Source organism: Sphaeramia orbicularis, chromosome 20, assembly GCF_902148855.1.
Source record: "Sphaeramia orbicularis chromosome 20, fSphaOr1.1, whole genome shotgun sequence".
Classification (NCBI taxonomy): domain Eukaryota; kingdom Metazoa; phylum Chordata; class Actinopteri; order Kurtiformes; family Apogonidae; genus Sphaeramia; species Sphaeramia orbicularis.
Genome location: NC_043976.1, coordinates 18,381,112 through 18,399,714, shown reverse-complemented (window position 1 = coordinate 18,399,714; position 18,603 = coordinate 18,381,112). Strand labels below are relative to the sequence as shown.

The following is an 18,603-nucleotide window of genomic DNA, read 5'->3' as shown; positions in this document are numbered from 1 at the left end:
CATCTTTTATCCAGTAGTTATGGTAAATACTTGACCCATCGTTCAGTAAAAGGACATTTTTCAGACGATCAGTGAAAAATAACTTTATTCAAGGCCTATTGGTCTTTGACCTGTAAAATCAGACAATACATCACTGTAAAAGAAGTTAAACATATACAGCATAATAAGGTGATATGATATAATAATAATGATTATAATATATATAATAATGATAAAATATGATAAAATAATCTTAGTTAGCAGTAATGTACACATTTCCATTCATTCATAGGACATTCTCAATCAGTCCAACATCTGCTACAGAGACAAGAAGTGTCCCATTTCATACCACTGGCACTATATACTATCTTTGGTTAGCGTTAACATGGCTAAGTGGCTAATGATACATGTCTCAAGCCATATTGGAGGTCAAAGCAAACTGCAGAACTTCATATCAACTAACCTTTACTTCATCATTAGGGGGCAGCCTTACTGGTCACATTAAAGTTTTTTATTCCAAACATGGACTTTTGTTTCTGTTGTTCTGTCTAACAGATTGAACAGACTTCTCAGGACTTTGTAGCCCTGCAGCACAAGTTGAATGAGATCATACAGGCCCATCAATCAAACCCAGAGAACAATGGCATGTTCGTGAGAGGAAAACCGATGAACGGTTATGCTTCCCAGCAACACATATCAGCAGGTAAGATAAGTGAGATTTGCATAAAAAAAAAATAGATAAACCAGTAAATATCATGCATAATGCTGTCATAGATTAACCTGAGGTTAATGTGTTTTTTTGTTTTTAGAGGCCCAAACTTTTTTTTTCTTTTCAGATAATTTAGCAAGTTTGGAAAGTTATTTAGTTTCCTGGTTTATGCATCTTTCACTTCTTTTTACTTTTTGTCCACTGAGATTATCTCCTGCAGACACAGAGATAAATGGAATTCAAGTACATTCACCCAAAACAAATCAAAGTGCAACTGAGTCCTTTCCTGCCAAAGGATCAGGCTTTGAGTCTAAATGTCCAGGGTTTTGGCCATTAACTGGTCTTCCTTCTGTGTTTTCTCTTTGTAAATGTTAAAGGTTCGGTCCTTGCGTCTGCTATTTCTAACCTCTTATTTCTGGGTGTGGAAAAAAAGGCAGAGATGTTAATGCTGTCTTTTCAGTGGTTATCAGTGGGCTGTGTCTGCTTTTCTTTCTCATGAGGTGTGATTAGATCAGGAAACCCAGCAAGTCAAGTGCCAAAGCGGGAAGCGGCTCTCTCTAGATGTGTCATCAAAAATAAAATTTGATTCGGTGATAGGTGTAATTGCTTTCGGAGCGGTGAGAAGAGGGGAAACAGATAATTAAAAGTTCAGCATCTCTGAAAAATGATGCCGGTAGTGAAAATGTCACCGTCATTGTGGGTTTAGGTCTCATAAAAATGTAATTATTACATAGTAATATGATGATGAAGACTAATCTGCCATTTATTTGACTTTTTGCTCTATTTCTTTTATTGTGTTTATACCAACAAGCACCCAAATCCATCTACAAATAGACAATGAATTTATTAGAAAAATTAACACACTAATATGCAACAATTTTCCAAATAGATCATCATTTTGGTATTAAAGTAATACTTAAAACTGTATTTATTGGACTATAAACCACTGTTGGATTATTGCACAGATCCAGTCTAATGCTTCTTAAGAGGTAGGACCATATAAAATGACACAGTATGTATGTTTAAAAATTCAAGAGAGATCATTTCATTAGATGGATCATAAAAGCGTGTACTGGTTGAACAACAACCAAAAACAAATAAGAAAAAAAAATTGTGCCACTGAAGGAAAAACATCTGATCTTGACTAAATCAGACAAGCTGATTCCAAATCTGAATGAAGTATTTCCATGATATGTAAGAAATACACTAATTTTCAGTCTAAACTAACACCTTTTATTTTGTGTTCACAATGTTGAGAAGATCAATTGTGCTCAATTGCTCAAATATCTATATCAACTTCACTGAAGAATATACAGTTACTGATACACAGTATCAGAGCTCATCATTTTGTCTATTTATTCAAAAGCCAAAATTCAATATCTGGATGAAATCATTCAGTTACATCACCCAAACTGAGGGAAAAATCAGGCTATGAGTGGAAGAAATTAATTTTGAGCCTGTCCGTTCAGGGTCATCAGTGAGTTCTCCAATCTTTGTCCAATGGATTTTTATTTCAGGTATTAAATCATTTTGAATTTTAATCACATAGAATTTATAACTAAACTGACTAATTAAAATAACTGAATAACTAAAATGCTGGGATGAAATGTGGCTAATCGCTACATCCTCCTGAAACCCATGAAAGCAAAAGTTTTGGCTTTTGTACATGAAATATTTGTCTTGATTGGAAACAGCATAATGCAACAGTTATTTTCAGATCCTTTTTCTTCACTTTTTTATGGAGTGTCCTTTACAATGCACAGTGTTTCTAATTTTTAAGCAAAGCTGTAAAATTCCACTATAGATTAAAAAAAAAAAAACATTGCTGGGTCTCAAAAGGCTCAGAATATCATTGGCATGCTGGAGAACACACTGCACCCAGTTAGGTATGATTTTTTTTTTTTTTTTTTTTTTTTTTCGCAAAATCATTGTTGACTAGTGTTGTTGCTGTTGTTTGTCATCCTATTCATATACCAACTAAAACTGATGTAAATGCAGCTGCAAGTCTTTCCATTGGCAGATCATTAGACACAACCTGGTTAAATGTTGATAGATGACATACAGCTGGGCTTAAAGGGGTCATATTTTGCTAAACCTACTTTTATTAGTCTTTGATACATTTATTTGTGTGTTTGGACCCTAATAGTTCATAAAGTTTGAATTTGAACCCTCCAGGGCTGCAAACCTATCTTTATATTCATTTTGGCAAAAATCAAGTGGATTTCTGCAACCTGTTTCAATTCTGGCTTAATTTGTTACATCTAACTCTATACGTCACGACATTTGCACATATAAGGTCAAGAATTTCAATGAACATTTCTCAGAGTGCTACATAATTGTTTGTCAGCAGCAGCGTTTGTAGTCCATACTAAAAATATGTCCAAACTTTCGAGCCGATTACCAAAGATGTTCAGTTGTTGGTTGAACGGGGCAGAGCAGCACAGCCAACAACCTGGAGGTGGCGGGGCCTGAAGTTTCTCATTTGCATTTAAAGGGCCAGCGCTTAAAATTACCTTTCTGGTGTCATTACTCAGAAATAGGGTTAAAGATGGACCTGTGGAGTTGAATTAATGAAGAATTCAGACCCAAGCATAGCATTTACAGTTTATGTAGACCACAGGGAAATGTTTGAAAATACATAATTCTATTTTTAAAAAAGGCAGAATATCACTCCTTTTAAGAACTAGTGTCTAAGATTTAGGAGGAATTGGAGGATTGGAAGTATAAAATACAGTCAAGCGAAACTGAAAACCACTTGTTTTGTTGTTACTTCAGAATGAGCTGAAGTTCCATGTTTGAACAGTAGCTCAGAACAGACTTCCTCCTCTTCTGTTTCTGTTTTACAGTGTTTTGCGTACAATCACCTACCATGTCCAAGTGTGGATCGGAGTTGACATCCTGGTACTTATAGCCCATAGTGGACAAAACAAACACTGGCTCTAACATCAGCCTTTTGCTTTTTGGGATCCACCACTCATCAACAAATATCCCACACTGAACCATTACCATTTTAACACACATCAAACACACCCATGTTATCCACATGATGCTGCTAGTTTCTACTAGCCCATAGTCTTCCTTAAGTCTGGGCATATTTGCCCTTTACAGGCTTCTGTGAGAATAACACATTGCCTGGGGTACAACAGAATGAATTATCTGTGTTATTTCTGAGGGCTACCACAACTCCTATAAACAAAAAAAAAACAAAACTATTCTCTTCTCTCCAGCTGGGTCATTTCTCCATCAATAGTTGTAAGCTGTCCTCATAAATCTCACTGTCATAATAAGCTTCATAAGAATCATTTATGACACTCACAATGAAAGCAGAGCGATGCCGGTCACATTACTCTTCATGGGAAAGGTCATCAAATGTTAATCTCGTTTTGTGAGCGAGCGTTTCCAACAATCATGGCAGAAATTAATAAGAGGCTAGTGAAACTGGCTGTATTTGAGAATACACAATGACCTTTAGATGGAGTTGTTCATAATATTATAAACTTCGCACCACCTTTACCTGTATGATGGATTGTTTTGGTTTTGTGTTTTCTCTACATGAACAGTAATTAATCATGAGCCGTAAGCAAAGGTCATTGTGATCTGTGATTGCAATAACACACACTCGCCTCAAGAGGGATATTGTCAGATTACATGTAACGCATCAACTGCACTCCTATTAGTAACAAACACACCTCTCGCTTTGCGCCTGTAGCGTGCCAGTGGTCGACATAGATAGCCACAAAGTTATGGGGTGTTTTTTGTGTCAGAGGTTATTTCAAATAATCTCTGTTGGAAAATTCAAAGCAGTGAAAGGCCTTAGGGTTAAACTATAGTATAGATGGAGGGCAGCTCAATAAACACAACAAAGTCAGAGGTCAGTATGATACACAGCACACACCCCTGTAGTCCAGCCGCTCATGTGGAATGAAACCAGCAGCTCAAACCATCTGGTTACAGCGACGATGGCTGCCTAATGGTGTCCTTTGAATCCACACAAAGTTACTCTGCGTATCATATGGTTAAGGTCACCTCAACATAAGTGGGAGGTAATAATGTTCAAATATTTGTTACTTGCTTATGCAGAGTTTCCAGGTATCTGTACTTTTTAACCCTTTCCCTTGGGTTTCTCAAAACCAAATAGAACTACTTTTATGGTGACCGCTAAATTAATTTTCCTCTACATTTAACCATTTCTAAGTGTTTTATCACCATTCATTACAACATTTCCTCTGCATTTTGTTTTTTTCAGCGAGAATCAGGTATTTTCTTTTTTAATATATAGATCAATTAAAAGGTTATTTATATGAAAACAGAGAAACTGAAGAAAAAAAAAGACTTTTTCATCAGTTAACTGAACATAAAACAAGCATCTGCCTCTACTGTTGTTTGTCAACTCCATGGGTTTTACTAGTGAATCACTGCTGTAGAAGATGACGGTGTTTCCATGTTTACTACAGAGCCTCTGGATGTCCAAACGGGTCATATCTGAAGATGTTGAAAAGCTGAGAAACTGCATTTTACCTGAATTATTTAACTATATTGATAGGATCAGTGGTTCAGAAGTTATTAAAAATTTTAGATCAGTAGATGCTGTTGGTCATTGGCAGTGGCTTAGGTCATTGAGGGTTAATTTACAGGAATCACTGATTTCTGTTATTCTGCATCACTGTTCACCTTAATTACATCAAGATCTATTTCAGTCAAAATGAACAAAACCATAACATACAGATACAGCTGGTGTAAACAGTGGTGCATAGCACACAAACCAGACAGAAACTATCAAGTATACATATGTATGAAAAGATGTTTGGTTGCAAGTTTTCACATTGCAATGAAGTTAATGTTCATTGTTACCTCCGCCAAGGAGGTTATGTTTTTGCCAGGGTTTGTTTGTCTGTTTGTTTGTCTGTCCGTTAGTGTGCAACATAACTCAAAAAGTTATGGACAGATTTTGATGAAATTTTCAGGGTTTGTTGGAAATGGGATAAGGAGGAAATGATTAAATTTTGGTGGTGATCGGGGTGGGGGGCCCACAGGGGGGCCACTGATCAGCCTTGGCAGAGGTCTGCGCTCTCCGAGTGCTTCTAGTTTTCAGTATTTCTGAAATTGTTGTTAAATGTTTAATTTATCTTTACATTATATTGACTTGACCCCAGGTCCAGTGTACATCATCATTCAGAGAGAAACGTCTTTCTTTTTCCAGGTTGAATTCCTTCCTATTTTTCAGTGAACAATCCTTGTTAACGTTTATAAATTTTCTTAACATTTGGTGATAAACAGACAATCCTGCCATTGTTAATATATTTTTTAAGTCACCTGGTCCAATCATATTGTTATTTCTATGTTTTAACTCATTACTAGCCCTAAATTGCTCCTGTTACAACTTTTTTGGAACATGTTTTAGGCCTGAATATGAGGGATGGATGTTAATTTACAAATGAAATGAAGTCAGCCAGACAAAACATGTTGTGCATATGTCTACAGTGAAATACAAGTCAAATTATGCTTTAATATCACTGCTTTCTTTCTGAATTTGTGTTTTTTTCCATCTGGCTCCATATGTCTATATGACATATGACAATTTGAAGTTGAAGGAAAGGACTGGAACCAAAAAAATGGCCAATTGTTGCTTTTATTGTATAATCAGATTTTTCTGAGAAGCACGAAAGAAAGAAAGAAAGAAGAAAGAAAGAAGAAAGAAAGAAAGAAAGAAAGAAAGAAAGAAAGAAAGAAAGAAAAAGAAAAGAAAGAAAGAAAGAAAGAAAGAAAGAAGAAAGAAAAGAAAAGAGAAAGAAAAAAGAAAGAAAAGAAAGAAAAGAAAGAAAGTTCCCAAGACAGGGAAAAAAAAGACAAAGGTGAAACATGAGCAGCACCAACAAACTCAACCATGCAATGATACAGCAAGTGTTGTCTGTAGATGTGTTACGTAATGCAACAAATCCGTCAGCAATTGTCACATGATGTTTTTAGATGGAACAATAAACACCCAAACTCTTAATTACAAAATCTAATTTACAAACTGCTACGGTGAGTTGAATATTGCAAATGAATGATGTGTAAACCCGTGTTCGAGGGTCTGTTCCCTCTCAGTGTTCACTCATGTGCAGCCAGTAGAGCGTCACCTCCTCCTTAGTCTCAGAACAAAACCATTATTTCAACAAACATCATACCTCTGTTTTTGTTACTTTTCAGCTGATAAGAGACTTTCGAGGACCCCCGCAGGACGCAGCAGCCCAAGACCCTCAACACCCCAGAGGACTCCACATTTACAACCTGATTCATGTGAGCGATTCAGATTGTTACGACACCAAAAACCCCAACACTGTTCCAGTACTGATGATGTACTTCTGTGTTGGAGGCAGTTTCTTTATATTCATTGTTTTCCCGATATTATTATCGGCACAGTTCACAAAAGAGGACACAATAGCACAGCCGAAGGTTTTTACAGCAGAATCTGTTCACAGTGTTGTTTTTCAGTTTAATTGATTGGTTGCAACAAGTGCTACATAATCAATAACACAATCAAGACATGGAAAAGCCTTTACAAAAGTCAGAGAGACTTTTTATCGTATGGGCATTTCATCCTCACAGAATCGGTCTTTCGAATCCGCTACTACTGTCTGCTTCCATCTGACCCTGTCCCTGTATGTCCTCTCACCACATCCATAAATCTCCTCTTTCATCTTCCTCGGCCTCTGCCTCATACCTCCATCATCATCACCATTCTTCTACCGATGCATTAAACTACCTCCATCTCAATCTGGACTCACTCTTTCCCCAGAACGTCCAACCTGAGCTGTCCCCCCGATGTCCTCTTCCTAATCCTGTCAGTCTAGTCACTTCCAAAGAAAATCTCAACATCTTTGATGTTTAGGAGCCAGACCATGTTCATTTGTTAAACCGGGTCCCAGAGTGAACTGTTTCCATGTTCACAACCCATAATATCCTCTTGAGACCCAGCAATGCATTTTTGTCCTCTGTAAGGGACAAGAGTTTCACAGCTTTTTCTTAACCCCCCACCCCACCCCCAAAAAAAAACCACTCTCTACTGCAAAGGGCTTCATAAATAAATAATAAATAATGTATCTGAAAAAGCTGTTGCATTCAGCTGTTTCCGATCAAGAAATATTTAATGTAACAAAAAAAAGCCTAAACTTTTACTCTCCTGGGTCTCAGGAGGATATGACACCATAGTCCCAGTCAACAGGTGGACGAGTTGACATTACACAAGTTTTATGCACTTGTTCCATGTCTTCTTGTCTGTTTTTATGTTGTATTTCTGTTACAGCGCCACTTATAGGTCAGGCTCACATTTCTTGAGATTTTTATTTAAGAAAAAAAAAAAAAAAAGATTAAACAAAAAAGAAATAAATCATGTACCTGTCCATGTGGGAAAAGCATGATCATCCCCTCACTTAACTACTGACTGGAGAGTTTTGACCAGAAACATGTTACAGAAAGTCTTTACTCTCCACTTATCTACAAAAACTAATGTAATGAAAGTAATAGGAGCTCTCTAATTCTGATGATGGAAAAACTAATGTCTAGTTATTGAAAACTGTTACAGCCAGAAAAAAGAGAATATTTTTCATTGAAAAAAAACAAACAGAGGAATTTTACATGAACTTCCTGTACAAAAAATTTGGGAAAATGCAGAATGTTTGGTTATGTAACAGATTATCATGTGTTCAGACTCATCCTGAGGATTGTAGTTAATCTTAGAGTATTTTAGAAACATTGGAATATTGTCCGTTGTGATTTCACATTTACTTGATTCAGCTTTTTAAACATAGAGCTTAAGTCTACCAATAGCTGATGAAAATATTACGGTCTCAGACAGAGGTGGGGGCCTGAGTTATATGATTTAACCAGGGCTGCCTAAATTAATGCATTAACACAGATTAGTCCATCATCATGATTAATCTGATTAAAAATTTAAATGCAGTTAACCCATCTGCAGTGCAGAATGACCCTGCCAATGCATTTTGGTCAGTTTGTCCAAGTAGAGTTACCGTCGTGCATAAACAAATGGGCAGTTGATCCGGTAGTGACAGGCAGCAGAACCAACCCATAAAGATGGAAGACGCTAAACAGCACGTTGGCCCTCTGGATGGAAATATGAGGACAAAAAAACCAAGACGGAATAGTTTCAAGTTTTTTTGTTGAAACTATTGAGGGTTTAATAAACTGTAAGTGCGTATATTCCCTTCTTTCTTGAGTCTGTTTCCTCATGCAAAATGAAACGCAATTAATATAGATTAAAAATTAATGATATTTAATTTTGATTAATCGAAATTAATCCAAAACAACCTTGTGATTAATCTGATTGAAAATTTTAGTCGTTGGACAGCACTAGATTCAACTTAAGTCAGACTTAAGTCACACTTTTTAGCACCTGAGATTTGAGACTCATGTTGATGAGAGACTCGACTTGACGCAGACTTAGTGTTCAACTGACTTATGGCAGAAGATACTGTCGTGGTTCGATGTAATAATGATAATGGATTAGATTTATATAGGGCTTTTCATTATTCATTCACTCACACATTAACACTCTGGTGGTGGTAAACTACATATGTCTGGGGAAGACTGATGGAAGCATGGCTGCCAATCCACAACAACAGCTGAACTAAAGCATTCATATGCGATCATACACCAGTGTGAGTAGCAGCACTGGAGGCAACAGGGGTGAAGTGTCTTACCCAAGGACACAACAACACATGACTAGGACAGAGCGGGATTTGAACTACATGAACTGAATACGACCCGCTCTACCTCCTGAACCATGGCCGCTCGTTTTAAAGAATACATATTAGATCAGTTATCATGTAATAACACACACTGGGAAAATAAAGTAGTGTGTAACAAGCTTATTTGATTAAATGTAGTCAATATACTAAGAATAATCGCCCAAATGGTGTTAAAGTATCACAAATCAAGGTGTTCATTGTGCAGTAAAATGCCTGAATACAAATTCTTAATAACATTCTGCTAATGTTAAATAATGTAAATGTTTTTGGCTGTTATTCACTTTATTTGTGTGAAGAACACACGGATATAACTTCTGTTTTCACTTTGAAGCTTATACTAATACTACCTACACTAAAACAAAAAGTTAAGGATATTTCTTTTTTTTTTTTTTTTTTTGCCTTTTTTTTTTGTCTTTTTGCCATTTGAAAAAAACTATGTCTGGTCATTAATAAAATGTGTTTCAATTCGCACAAAAAAAAGAAAAAAACGCTGTGCAAGAATCCCAACTGAAAAAAATAGCCCAAAAATTTCAAATATCTTAACTTTTTGTTTGTGGTGTATGTTGTTGTGTCATCAACTCAGCAGATTCATAATTTTGCTGGACACTTGCTTGACCTGAGCAGTGACTTGACTTTTCTCACTGAAATCAATTTGATGTATTAGATTTTCACCACAGAAACTTGAAACTTGAAGATAAAGACTCGAAACTTGCTTGCTGCTTGTGTGACTCGGTCCCACCTCTGGTCTCAGATAACAGATGCAGTTATCTCCAATCGTAGTTCATCTCTGAATCTGTAAACGCAGGATACCAAACAGTTGTTCCTTAAACAATGTGGTCAAAATGTAGACTCATGAGAGATCACATGAAGTAATCTGTGCTGTTTTCTCCTCTCAGCGATCGGTCCAGGATGACAAACGCAAGCCCAGGAAAGAGGGGTAAGTTCATGTTTCAGCATAATTTTACTATCTATTTCCACTGTTTAAGGCTGCTGCCTGCTTCGTGCTTCAGAGTAATGACTCTAAACCAGGAATGTCAAACTCATTTTAGTCAGGGGCCATATATGTGCAACCCAATTTGATCTCAAACAGGCCGGACCAGTAAAATAACAGCATAATAGCATATAAATAATGAGAACTCATAATTTTTCCTCTTTGTTTTAGTGCAAAATAGTAACATTAGATTATGACATTGTTTATTTACAAATTATCCTCTCATAAAAACATGTAAATAACCTGAAAAACCTGGCATTTCTTAAGAAAAATAAGTGCAATTTTAACAATGTTATTCTTCAGTTCTTCAGCTTATTTTTATTTTTAGATAGATAGATAGATAGATAGATAGATAGATAGATAGATAGATAGATAGATAGATAGATAGATAGATAGATAGATAGATAGATAGATAGATAGATAGATAGATAGATAGATAGATAGATAGATAGATTTGCGCATCATAAACAGCAAAAAAAAAAGAAGAAAAAAAAACATTCAAACAAGTAACATCATTGTGCAGGAGAGGATAGAAGCCAAAAAAGGTTTATATGAATTCTGCCCCGGAAATAAACAATACACAGGAAGAAGAACAGAAAAAATAAAAAGAAAGAAAAAAAATTTAAATACAATATACCTGAAATAATAATCTAAAGTAAAAACAACAAAAATACAAATCAAATTAGAAATCATCAAATACAAATCAAATGATATACAGCCTTATATTTTTTCAAATTAGAGTCCTTTTCAGATGCTTTTTAAATAATGATAAAGAAGATGTTAATTGAAGTTCAGGTCGTAGATTGTAGTTTATTATTTTTACAATTTACAGATAACAGTGGATCTACAAAGTAACACACAAAAATGTAGTAACAGACATAATATTGTCAAAATTTTTGAGTTTAGAACTAAAATAAGTTTGATCTCCAGTGTAATTCGTCCTGCCGGCCAGATCAGAACCTTTGGCGGCCCAGTTTTGGCCCACAGGTCTTATGTTTGACACCCCTGCTCTAAACTGTACCAACATAAGGACTGAGTCCAAGTCTAAACCTAACGATCTGCACCATTACACACACCTTCAGTGAAACTAACCAGCCTCATCTTTTACTTTACCTTACCTCCAGCCACTGAATAAAGTTTTATGTAAGGGTGAAATAAAAAAATTAGAGTGTTAGTGGGTGTGTTCATCCATATGTATGTACAGGTCACAAAGCGAGCGTTACCACCCAGCATGAGGGGACGATAGGAGCAGCACAGGCTGAAAGATAGACCGATAGGGCAGGCTGAACAAGAAGGGGCCAGGGTACTTTATCACAGCAGTCTGAGGAGACACACATTCACCCCGACACACACATACACAGTGCAACACAGCACTAAACATCAAGGGTAATAATTTGTTAGCAGATAAATAAAGCCAGCGATGGACGGAGCTGTTTACATGCATCATTAAGGATGAGAAGGTCAGCAGGAAAGATAGCATCTGAGGCTGAAGCTGACAGGAGGATGGGAGAACGTAGGAGTTGAGAGAGGAGCGAAAACTTAAGCAAAGGTGGAGACCCATGCAAAGACAGACGAAAGAGATACAAGACGAAACAATGAGAGAACAGCAGGAATATGTAAAGAATAAAGAATTCAACTTTTTACAGTGCATCAAAGTGTTTTAGTATCCATTTTAACCGTTTTTAGGTTGAGCGTTCTGGTTTTAACCCTTTAACCCTGAGACATTATTTCAGTGAAACATTCTGCTGTGAATTGTTGTCTGTTTCAGTGTCATAAAAGCTGCTGTGAGTATGTGCTTGTGTTCCTTTTGCTTTACTGCGTGTTTTAGGGTCAAAACAGGGTGGAATAACAGAAAAAGACAATGAGAGGAATTGAAGATTTACATAAATATAAAGATTTATATAAATCCAATGTATTATTATTTTATTATTATATTATTATTATTTTATTATTATATATTGCATGAATTTTGGCCCAGTAGTTTTAGTTTTGGGGCTCTTTTTTTTTTTTTTTACTTGTCTGGTCCAGCATCATAAGAGCAGAATGGTAGTCTGGCTGTCTTTTGGTGCTAAACAAATTTGCTTTGCCAAGGGAAACTTTGTAAAGTATATGAGGTTCCCCTTAATATTCTACTGTCTTTATTATGAGTTTTGTTGAAGTACATTACGATGCCATTTCAGGGCTCTTTTTCTAAATCAGTCCAGCTGCTTTTTGGCACCTGGTTGAACCCAAAAAGCAGTTTCACAATCAAAACTCAGTAAAAACACAGTAAAGAAAGAAAGAAAGAAAGAAAGAGAAAGAAAGAAAGACAGAAGAAGAAAGAAAGAAAGAAAGAAAGAAAAGAAAGAAAGAAAAGAAAAAAGAAAGAAAAAAAAAAAGAAAAGAAAGAAAGAAAGAAAGAAAGAAAGAAAGAAGAAAAGAAAGAAAGAAAAGAAAAATCACATAATTCTGCAAACAACAGTCAAAACAAAAAGGAAAACTGGGGGAAATAAAAACCCAAATCCTGTATTTTAATGCGAGTCGGTCTCATTCACTGCTCTGTGTTTTGCCTCCCATCACACAGACAGTGGGGGGTGCACTGAGTATGCTCAGATGTCTATGAAAAGAACAAGGTCTGTTCTATCAATGTGTTTTGAAATGTTTCCTGTTGAGCAAACGATTGAATTTTATGAATATTTAAAATATATCATACACACAGAATGCTCACCACAGACACATCAGGGTTAAAGGGTTACTGATCTAAACTCTTTAAAAACTTCTGATCCATTAATCCTATCAATACATGTAAATAGTTGGTGTAAAATGCAGTTTGTTATCTTTCATGGTCATCAGATATGAGCCATTTGAATGTTCAGAGGCTCCATAGTGAACATGGAAACACTGTCATCTTCTACAACATTTATTTACCTGTAAAACCCATGGAGTTGGATCAATGACAGTAGACAGAGACACTTCAGTTAATGGTATCTTCACTGAAAAAGTCACTTTTTCTTGAGTTTTCCCTGTTTTTGATATAATAACCATTAACTTTCATCTGAGTTTTTCTGAACATCTACATGATCAGTAAATTAAGTATATGAAAATACCAATTTATATATATATATATATATATATATATATATATATATATATATATGTTTATGCATTTGGCAGACGCTTTTTTCCAAAGCGACTTACAGGGGAAAACCAGTTAAATCACTCAATCAATCATATTTTATTTATATAATGCCAGATCACAAAAAAGTTATCTCATGACACTTTATATATAGAGTTGGTCAAAAACCAGACTCTATATACTCTATATGTATTATTTAGAGAATAATGTTATGATAATAGGTGATAAATCACATAAGAAAAGTTAAATAGAGAGAAAAAACTATTATGGAACTGCCACATAAGAAGCACTGGGTCACTGGGTTAAAGCCTCTGGGACATTCTGAAGGTGTGTAATATAATGCAAGATTATTTAAGAAAACAACATCGACAGTCAACCTAAAAGAGATGAAGATTTACTGAATCTAAAAGGAGGTCACACTGACCTCACCTGCAGAACACTGCACATATTTCCTGCATTTTTCTTGTCATAAATAAAGAGACATACACAGGACAACGCTCCAAAAACAACAAAACTGAAGACTTTTGCACAGAACTGTATAAAAAGACATTTAAAAAACAAATTTGATTTAATTTAGACTTGTGGAAGGTCATTCTGTCTTTGTTTCACTGGCATTTTGTTGGAAATAAACCCCAGCAGAGCAGCATAGTTAGCATTTACAGTGAACTAGGGAGGAACTCTGATCCAGCCTTCAGCCAACCAGCAGAGTGCAACCTGGTACCCCTGTGGTTCAACCAGAGGCTGGACAGAAGCTGAAACAGCAAAAAATAGAATTAAAAATATATATAAGCCACATCTCACAGTGTGTTACATCAGAGGTTATCTTCTGCCACAGTAGTTCCGGTCACATCGGCGTCCTACAGAACAGATAATAATGAACATCACTGATTTCCAGTAGCTGTTATCACCATATTGTAATAATGTGTGAAAAGGTATCGATCCACATGGAATTTCTCTTTTTTTTTTCCCCTCGCTGCTGTTCATATGGAGGTCAAAGCGTGGGTTCAGCTACATAACAGCAGCATCGAGATGAGAGGGAGGCTTTATGGAACTGATGGACAATTTATACAGTCTGGTGGGCAGATAATTGCAGACTGAGGGCTTGATAATTATCCTCTCCCTCTTCTCTCCTGTGTCCAAAAAATAGAATACCAGGATATTGATTCAAATACACAGCGACAGACTCTATGTTCTCGTGTTTAAACTTGGGATTCTTTAATGGAGCGGTTGTTTTTCTTAATTTATATTCACAGAAATACCACTTATTTCAGAGATACCTTTGTCGCAGGCATTTAACCCTTTCGTTCATTAATTATAAGAACCTTAGTCAAGACAGAAGACACAAAGACAGAAAATGTCTATATGTTCACTTTTCATCATTGGAATCAGTTACTTCTTTAAACTTTTAAGCTTTAAAGGAGTGATATTTTGCTTTTTTTAATGGAATGATGCATTTTAAAAATTTCCCTGTGGTCTACATAAACTGTAAATGCTATGTTTGGGTCTGAATTCTTCATTAATTCAACTCCACAGGTCCATCTTAACCTTATTTCTGAGTAATGACACCAGAAAGGTCATTTTGAGCGCTGGCCCTTTAAATGCACATGAGCTGCTTCAGGCCCCACCCCCTCCAGGTTGTTGACTGTGCTTTCTGTCCCATTCAGCCACTTATGTTTGTTAATACAACCAACAATTGAACATTTTAGGTAATCAGTTCAAAGTTTGGACATATTTTCAGTATGGACTACAACTGCTGCTGCTGACAATTATGTCGTACTCAGTTAAATGTTCGTCTGATGTCTTGACCTTATATGTGCAAATGTCATGATGTAACTAGTTATAGACGTAACAAATGAAGCAGGAATTAAAACAGGTTGTAGAAATCCACTCAATTTTTGCCAAAATGAATATAAAGATAGCTTTGCAGCACCTGGAGGGTTCAAATTCAAACTTCATGAACTATTAGGTTCCAAATACACAAATAAATGAACCAAATACTAATAAAAGTGGGTTTAGCAAAATATGACCCTTTAACACAAACATTAACAGTATTTGGTTTTAGATTTTTAAATGGTACATTAGTTCCGTCTTAAGTTGTTAGTAAATTGGATCCAAGTGTGTTGAAGACGGCAGTGGACATATTGTTTGTAGATGTCATTTGACTTGTTGTTGTTTATAATAGGTATAGTTTATACTTTCATACTGTTGTTATTGTTGTTATTTCTATATAGGTATTTTTTAATATATCCCATTACTGTCATACTTTGTGTGGTTGTTGTTTCAACTGGTTCTGGAATAAAGGACAAGTGTTTGTCTTTTTCACATTTTTACTATTTTTTTGCGGATTCAAATCATTGTTTAATCGAATCAAATAGAAGAAAATTGTCAATACCTACTCGACTCCAAAAATAATGAATACCTGCTGCTTTATAGTATTTTATTGACAATGGGTAAATAGTGGGAAAATGCATTAAAATTTAAGTAGTAAGAAAGGATAAGTATTTGTGTGACTGACCTCAGGTCCTGTCCACTAACATCCGTCTGTCCGTCCTTTGTGTGCCTCAGTTCTGGGAAGCTGCTGGATGTGGACGACCAGTACTACCGGGGCCTGTCCACTGGCCAGTCCTCCCCCTCTGTCTCCCGTGGCAGCACCCCCGAGAGGGATCAGTCCACCACTGAGAGGAGACCGTCCACATCCGAGAGGAGACCTTCCACGACTGAAAGAAGACCTTCCATGAGTGAGAGGAGACCTTCCATGAGTGAGAGGAGACCTTCCATGAGTGAGAGGAGACCTTCCACGAGCGAGAGGAGACCTTCCACGGACCAGAGACAGACACCAGGCCCTGGGAGCAGACCGCCAAGAGAAAGAGCTGTTACCGAACCAGAACCTCCCAGACCCACCAAAGACAACAGGTCTGTCATAATAGAGTTCATCCAGATCTAATGGCTTTGTGACTGACAGGTCATAGATTTGTCCTCACAAACAGCTGGGTTATATTGATGAGCCTCTAATATAAAAATAAGAGCATCTACTCTTCTTCATGAGATGTCAAAGTAATGCAGTAATTCTTTACTGATTTGCCTCAGTTTGGTGAAAATGATGTTTGAGTTCTGGGCAAACAAAGGAGCTCTTCTATCCTCTATAATAATAACTTTATTCAGTAACATGTAGTTGTGGACAAAGTTTGGCACATACAGTTTCTCACTAAAACTGATATCACTGGAATTACTATAACAGACATGTTGTAATGTTTATGTTATAAAGGACACAACCATCGACTGTATTTAATTAAGGAACTGAAAGTGTCACCTGTAGGTTTATGAGCTGCATTTTTTAGTTTGTGATTTGACCCCTCCTATGATGAGTTTGTAAAGCCTGAAGTGACCATATTTAGACAAAGCGGCAGAACTACGATAGTGCAAGAGGTCAGAGCCAACACCAAGGGGTCATGAGTGAGCTAATGCTAAACGCTAGCTTGGTGATTCAGTAAAATGGTTCATCAAGTACTGTGTAAGAAAGCAATTTTGTGTCTTGTTAGTGTAACTGAGTACTTACAGCCACAGTAGACCTCTGGCAGGTGAGTAAGATGTCAATCAGACCTGTCAATCATAGCCTGACATGGCAGACATTAAAGCAGGGGTGTCAAACTCATTTTGGTTCAGGGGCCATATTTAGCCCAATTTGATCTCAAGCGGGCCAGACCAGTCAATAATGACTTAATAACCTATAAATAATGACAAATCCAAGTTTTTCTTTTTGTTTTAGTACAAAAAAAGCCCAATTAAATTACGAAAATATTTACATTTTACAAAAAAGATATGAATAACCTGAAAAAACAGAAATTTCATTTGAAAAATTAGTGCAATTTTAACAATATTATGCCTCAACTTATTATTTATACATGTACATTACACACAATGTTACATAAACATTTGGTAACAGGCTGAATTGTTAAAATTTTGGAGTTTGGAACTAAAATTTGAAAAATTTCTACAATATTACATCTCTTATTATTAACACAACTACAGATCACAGTGGATTCATAAATGCACAAAACATTTAGCAACAGGCAGAATATTGTTCGAATTGCACATTTTGGGCTGTTCATCTTTGTTTTTATTTATGTATTTATTTGCGTTTTATTGTAAAAGAATAGTTTTGTAAATGTAAATATTTTCACAGTGTAATGTTATTTTTTTCACTTACATTTTTTCCACAGAATTTTTCTCAAAGAAAATTTGTAGTTGTCATTATTTATGGGTTACTGTGTTGTTATTTTTACTGGAAATCACATTGGTCTGTATGTGGAACCTGAACCAGAAGGATTTTGACAACCTTGACTGTCCAGGTTAATTTTTGCACTTTCATCCCGCGGGCCAGAAAGGAACCTTTGGCGGGCCAGATTTGGCCCCCGGGCCGCATGTTTGACACCTGTGCATTAAAGCTTCTCCTTGACCTGAAATGTGATTCAGAAAAATCATTTAAAGATGAACCAGATCAGTTTTATAAGAGTAAAACCAGTGAGACCAGGATGGCTCCTAAACAAACCCAAAAAAGATGGACTTTGTATTTTTAGGGAGGAGTTCTATGTACCTCTATAGGACCTAGGGCTTTTTGGAGCAGGACTGGTGGCTGTCAGTGGTATTACAACTTTAAGACTTTCACATCATCCTTCCCTTTTGGACACAGCATAAAATATTACAACTAAGGAGAAAACTACAAAAAGACTACAGGACGTGTGCAGTAATACCTTTTAGCTCATCGGTCAGTTGGCAGTGACGTATTGTGAGAGCGTGTGTCATCGTCGTCATCTTCATCTTTGTCAGTAATTCCTTCAAACATCTTATCTGAGGGAACTATTGATTGGATTCATTTAAAATTTTATATGTTGCTTCCTTGGTACATGGTCTACAAAGTTTTGTCACACTTTTGAGAAATTTTGCTTTTTTAATTTTTGACCAAATTTTTGAAATATTAAAAATTTGCCTTTACTTATGAAGGGCCATATTTTAATGGTTTGTAACATGGAAAAGGCTAGATTTCAATATAGTTACCAATGAG

The 18,603-nt window shown here is 36.1% G+C and overlaps 1 protein-coding gene across 1 annotated transcript in view; it reads left to right on the top strand.

Annotated features, from left to right (window-relative positions):
* The window catches only part of LOC115410978 (myosin-IIIa-like), a 205,774-nt gene that overhangs the window by 75,257 nt on the left and 111,914 nt on the right, over nucleotides 1-18,603 (top strand). Inside the window, 6 exon segments of the mRNA XM_030122843.1 lie at nucleotides 535-682; nucleotides 6,878-6,895; nucleotides 6,898-6,948; nucleotides 6,951-6,967; nucleotides 10,332-10,372; nucleotides 16,107-16,454. Of these exon segments, the coding sequence (XP_029978703.1) occupies nucleotides 535-682; nucleotides 6,878-6,895; nucleotides 6,898-6,948; nucleotides 6,951-6,967; nucleotides 10,332-10,372; nucleotides 16,107-16,454 (623 nt within the window).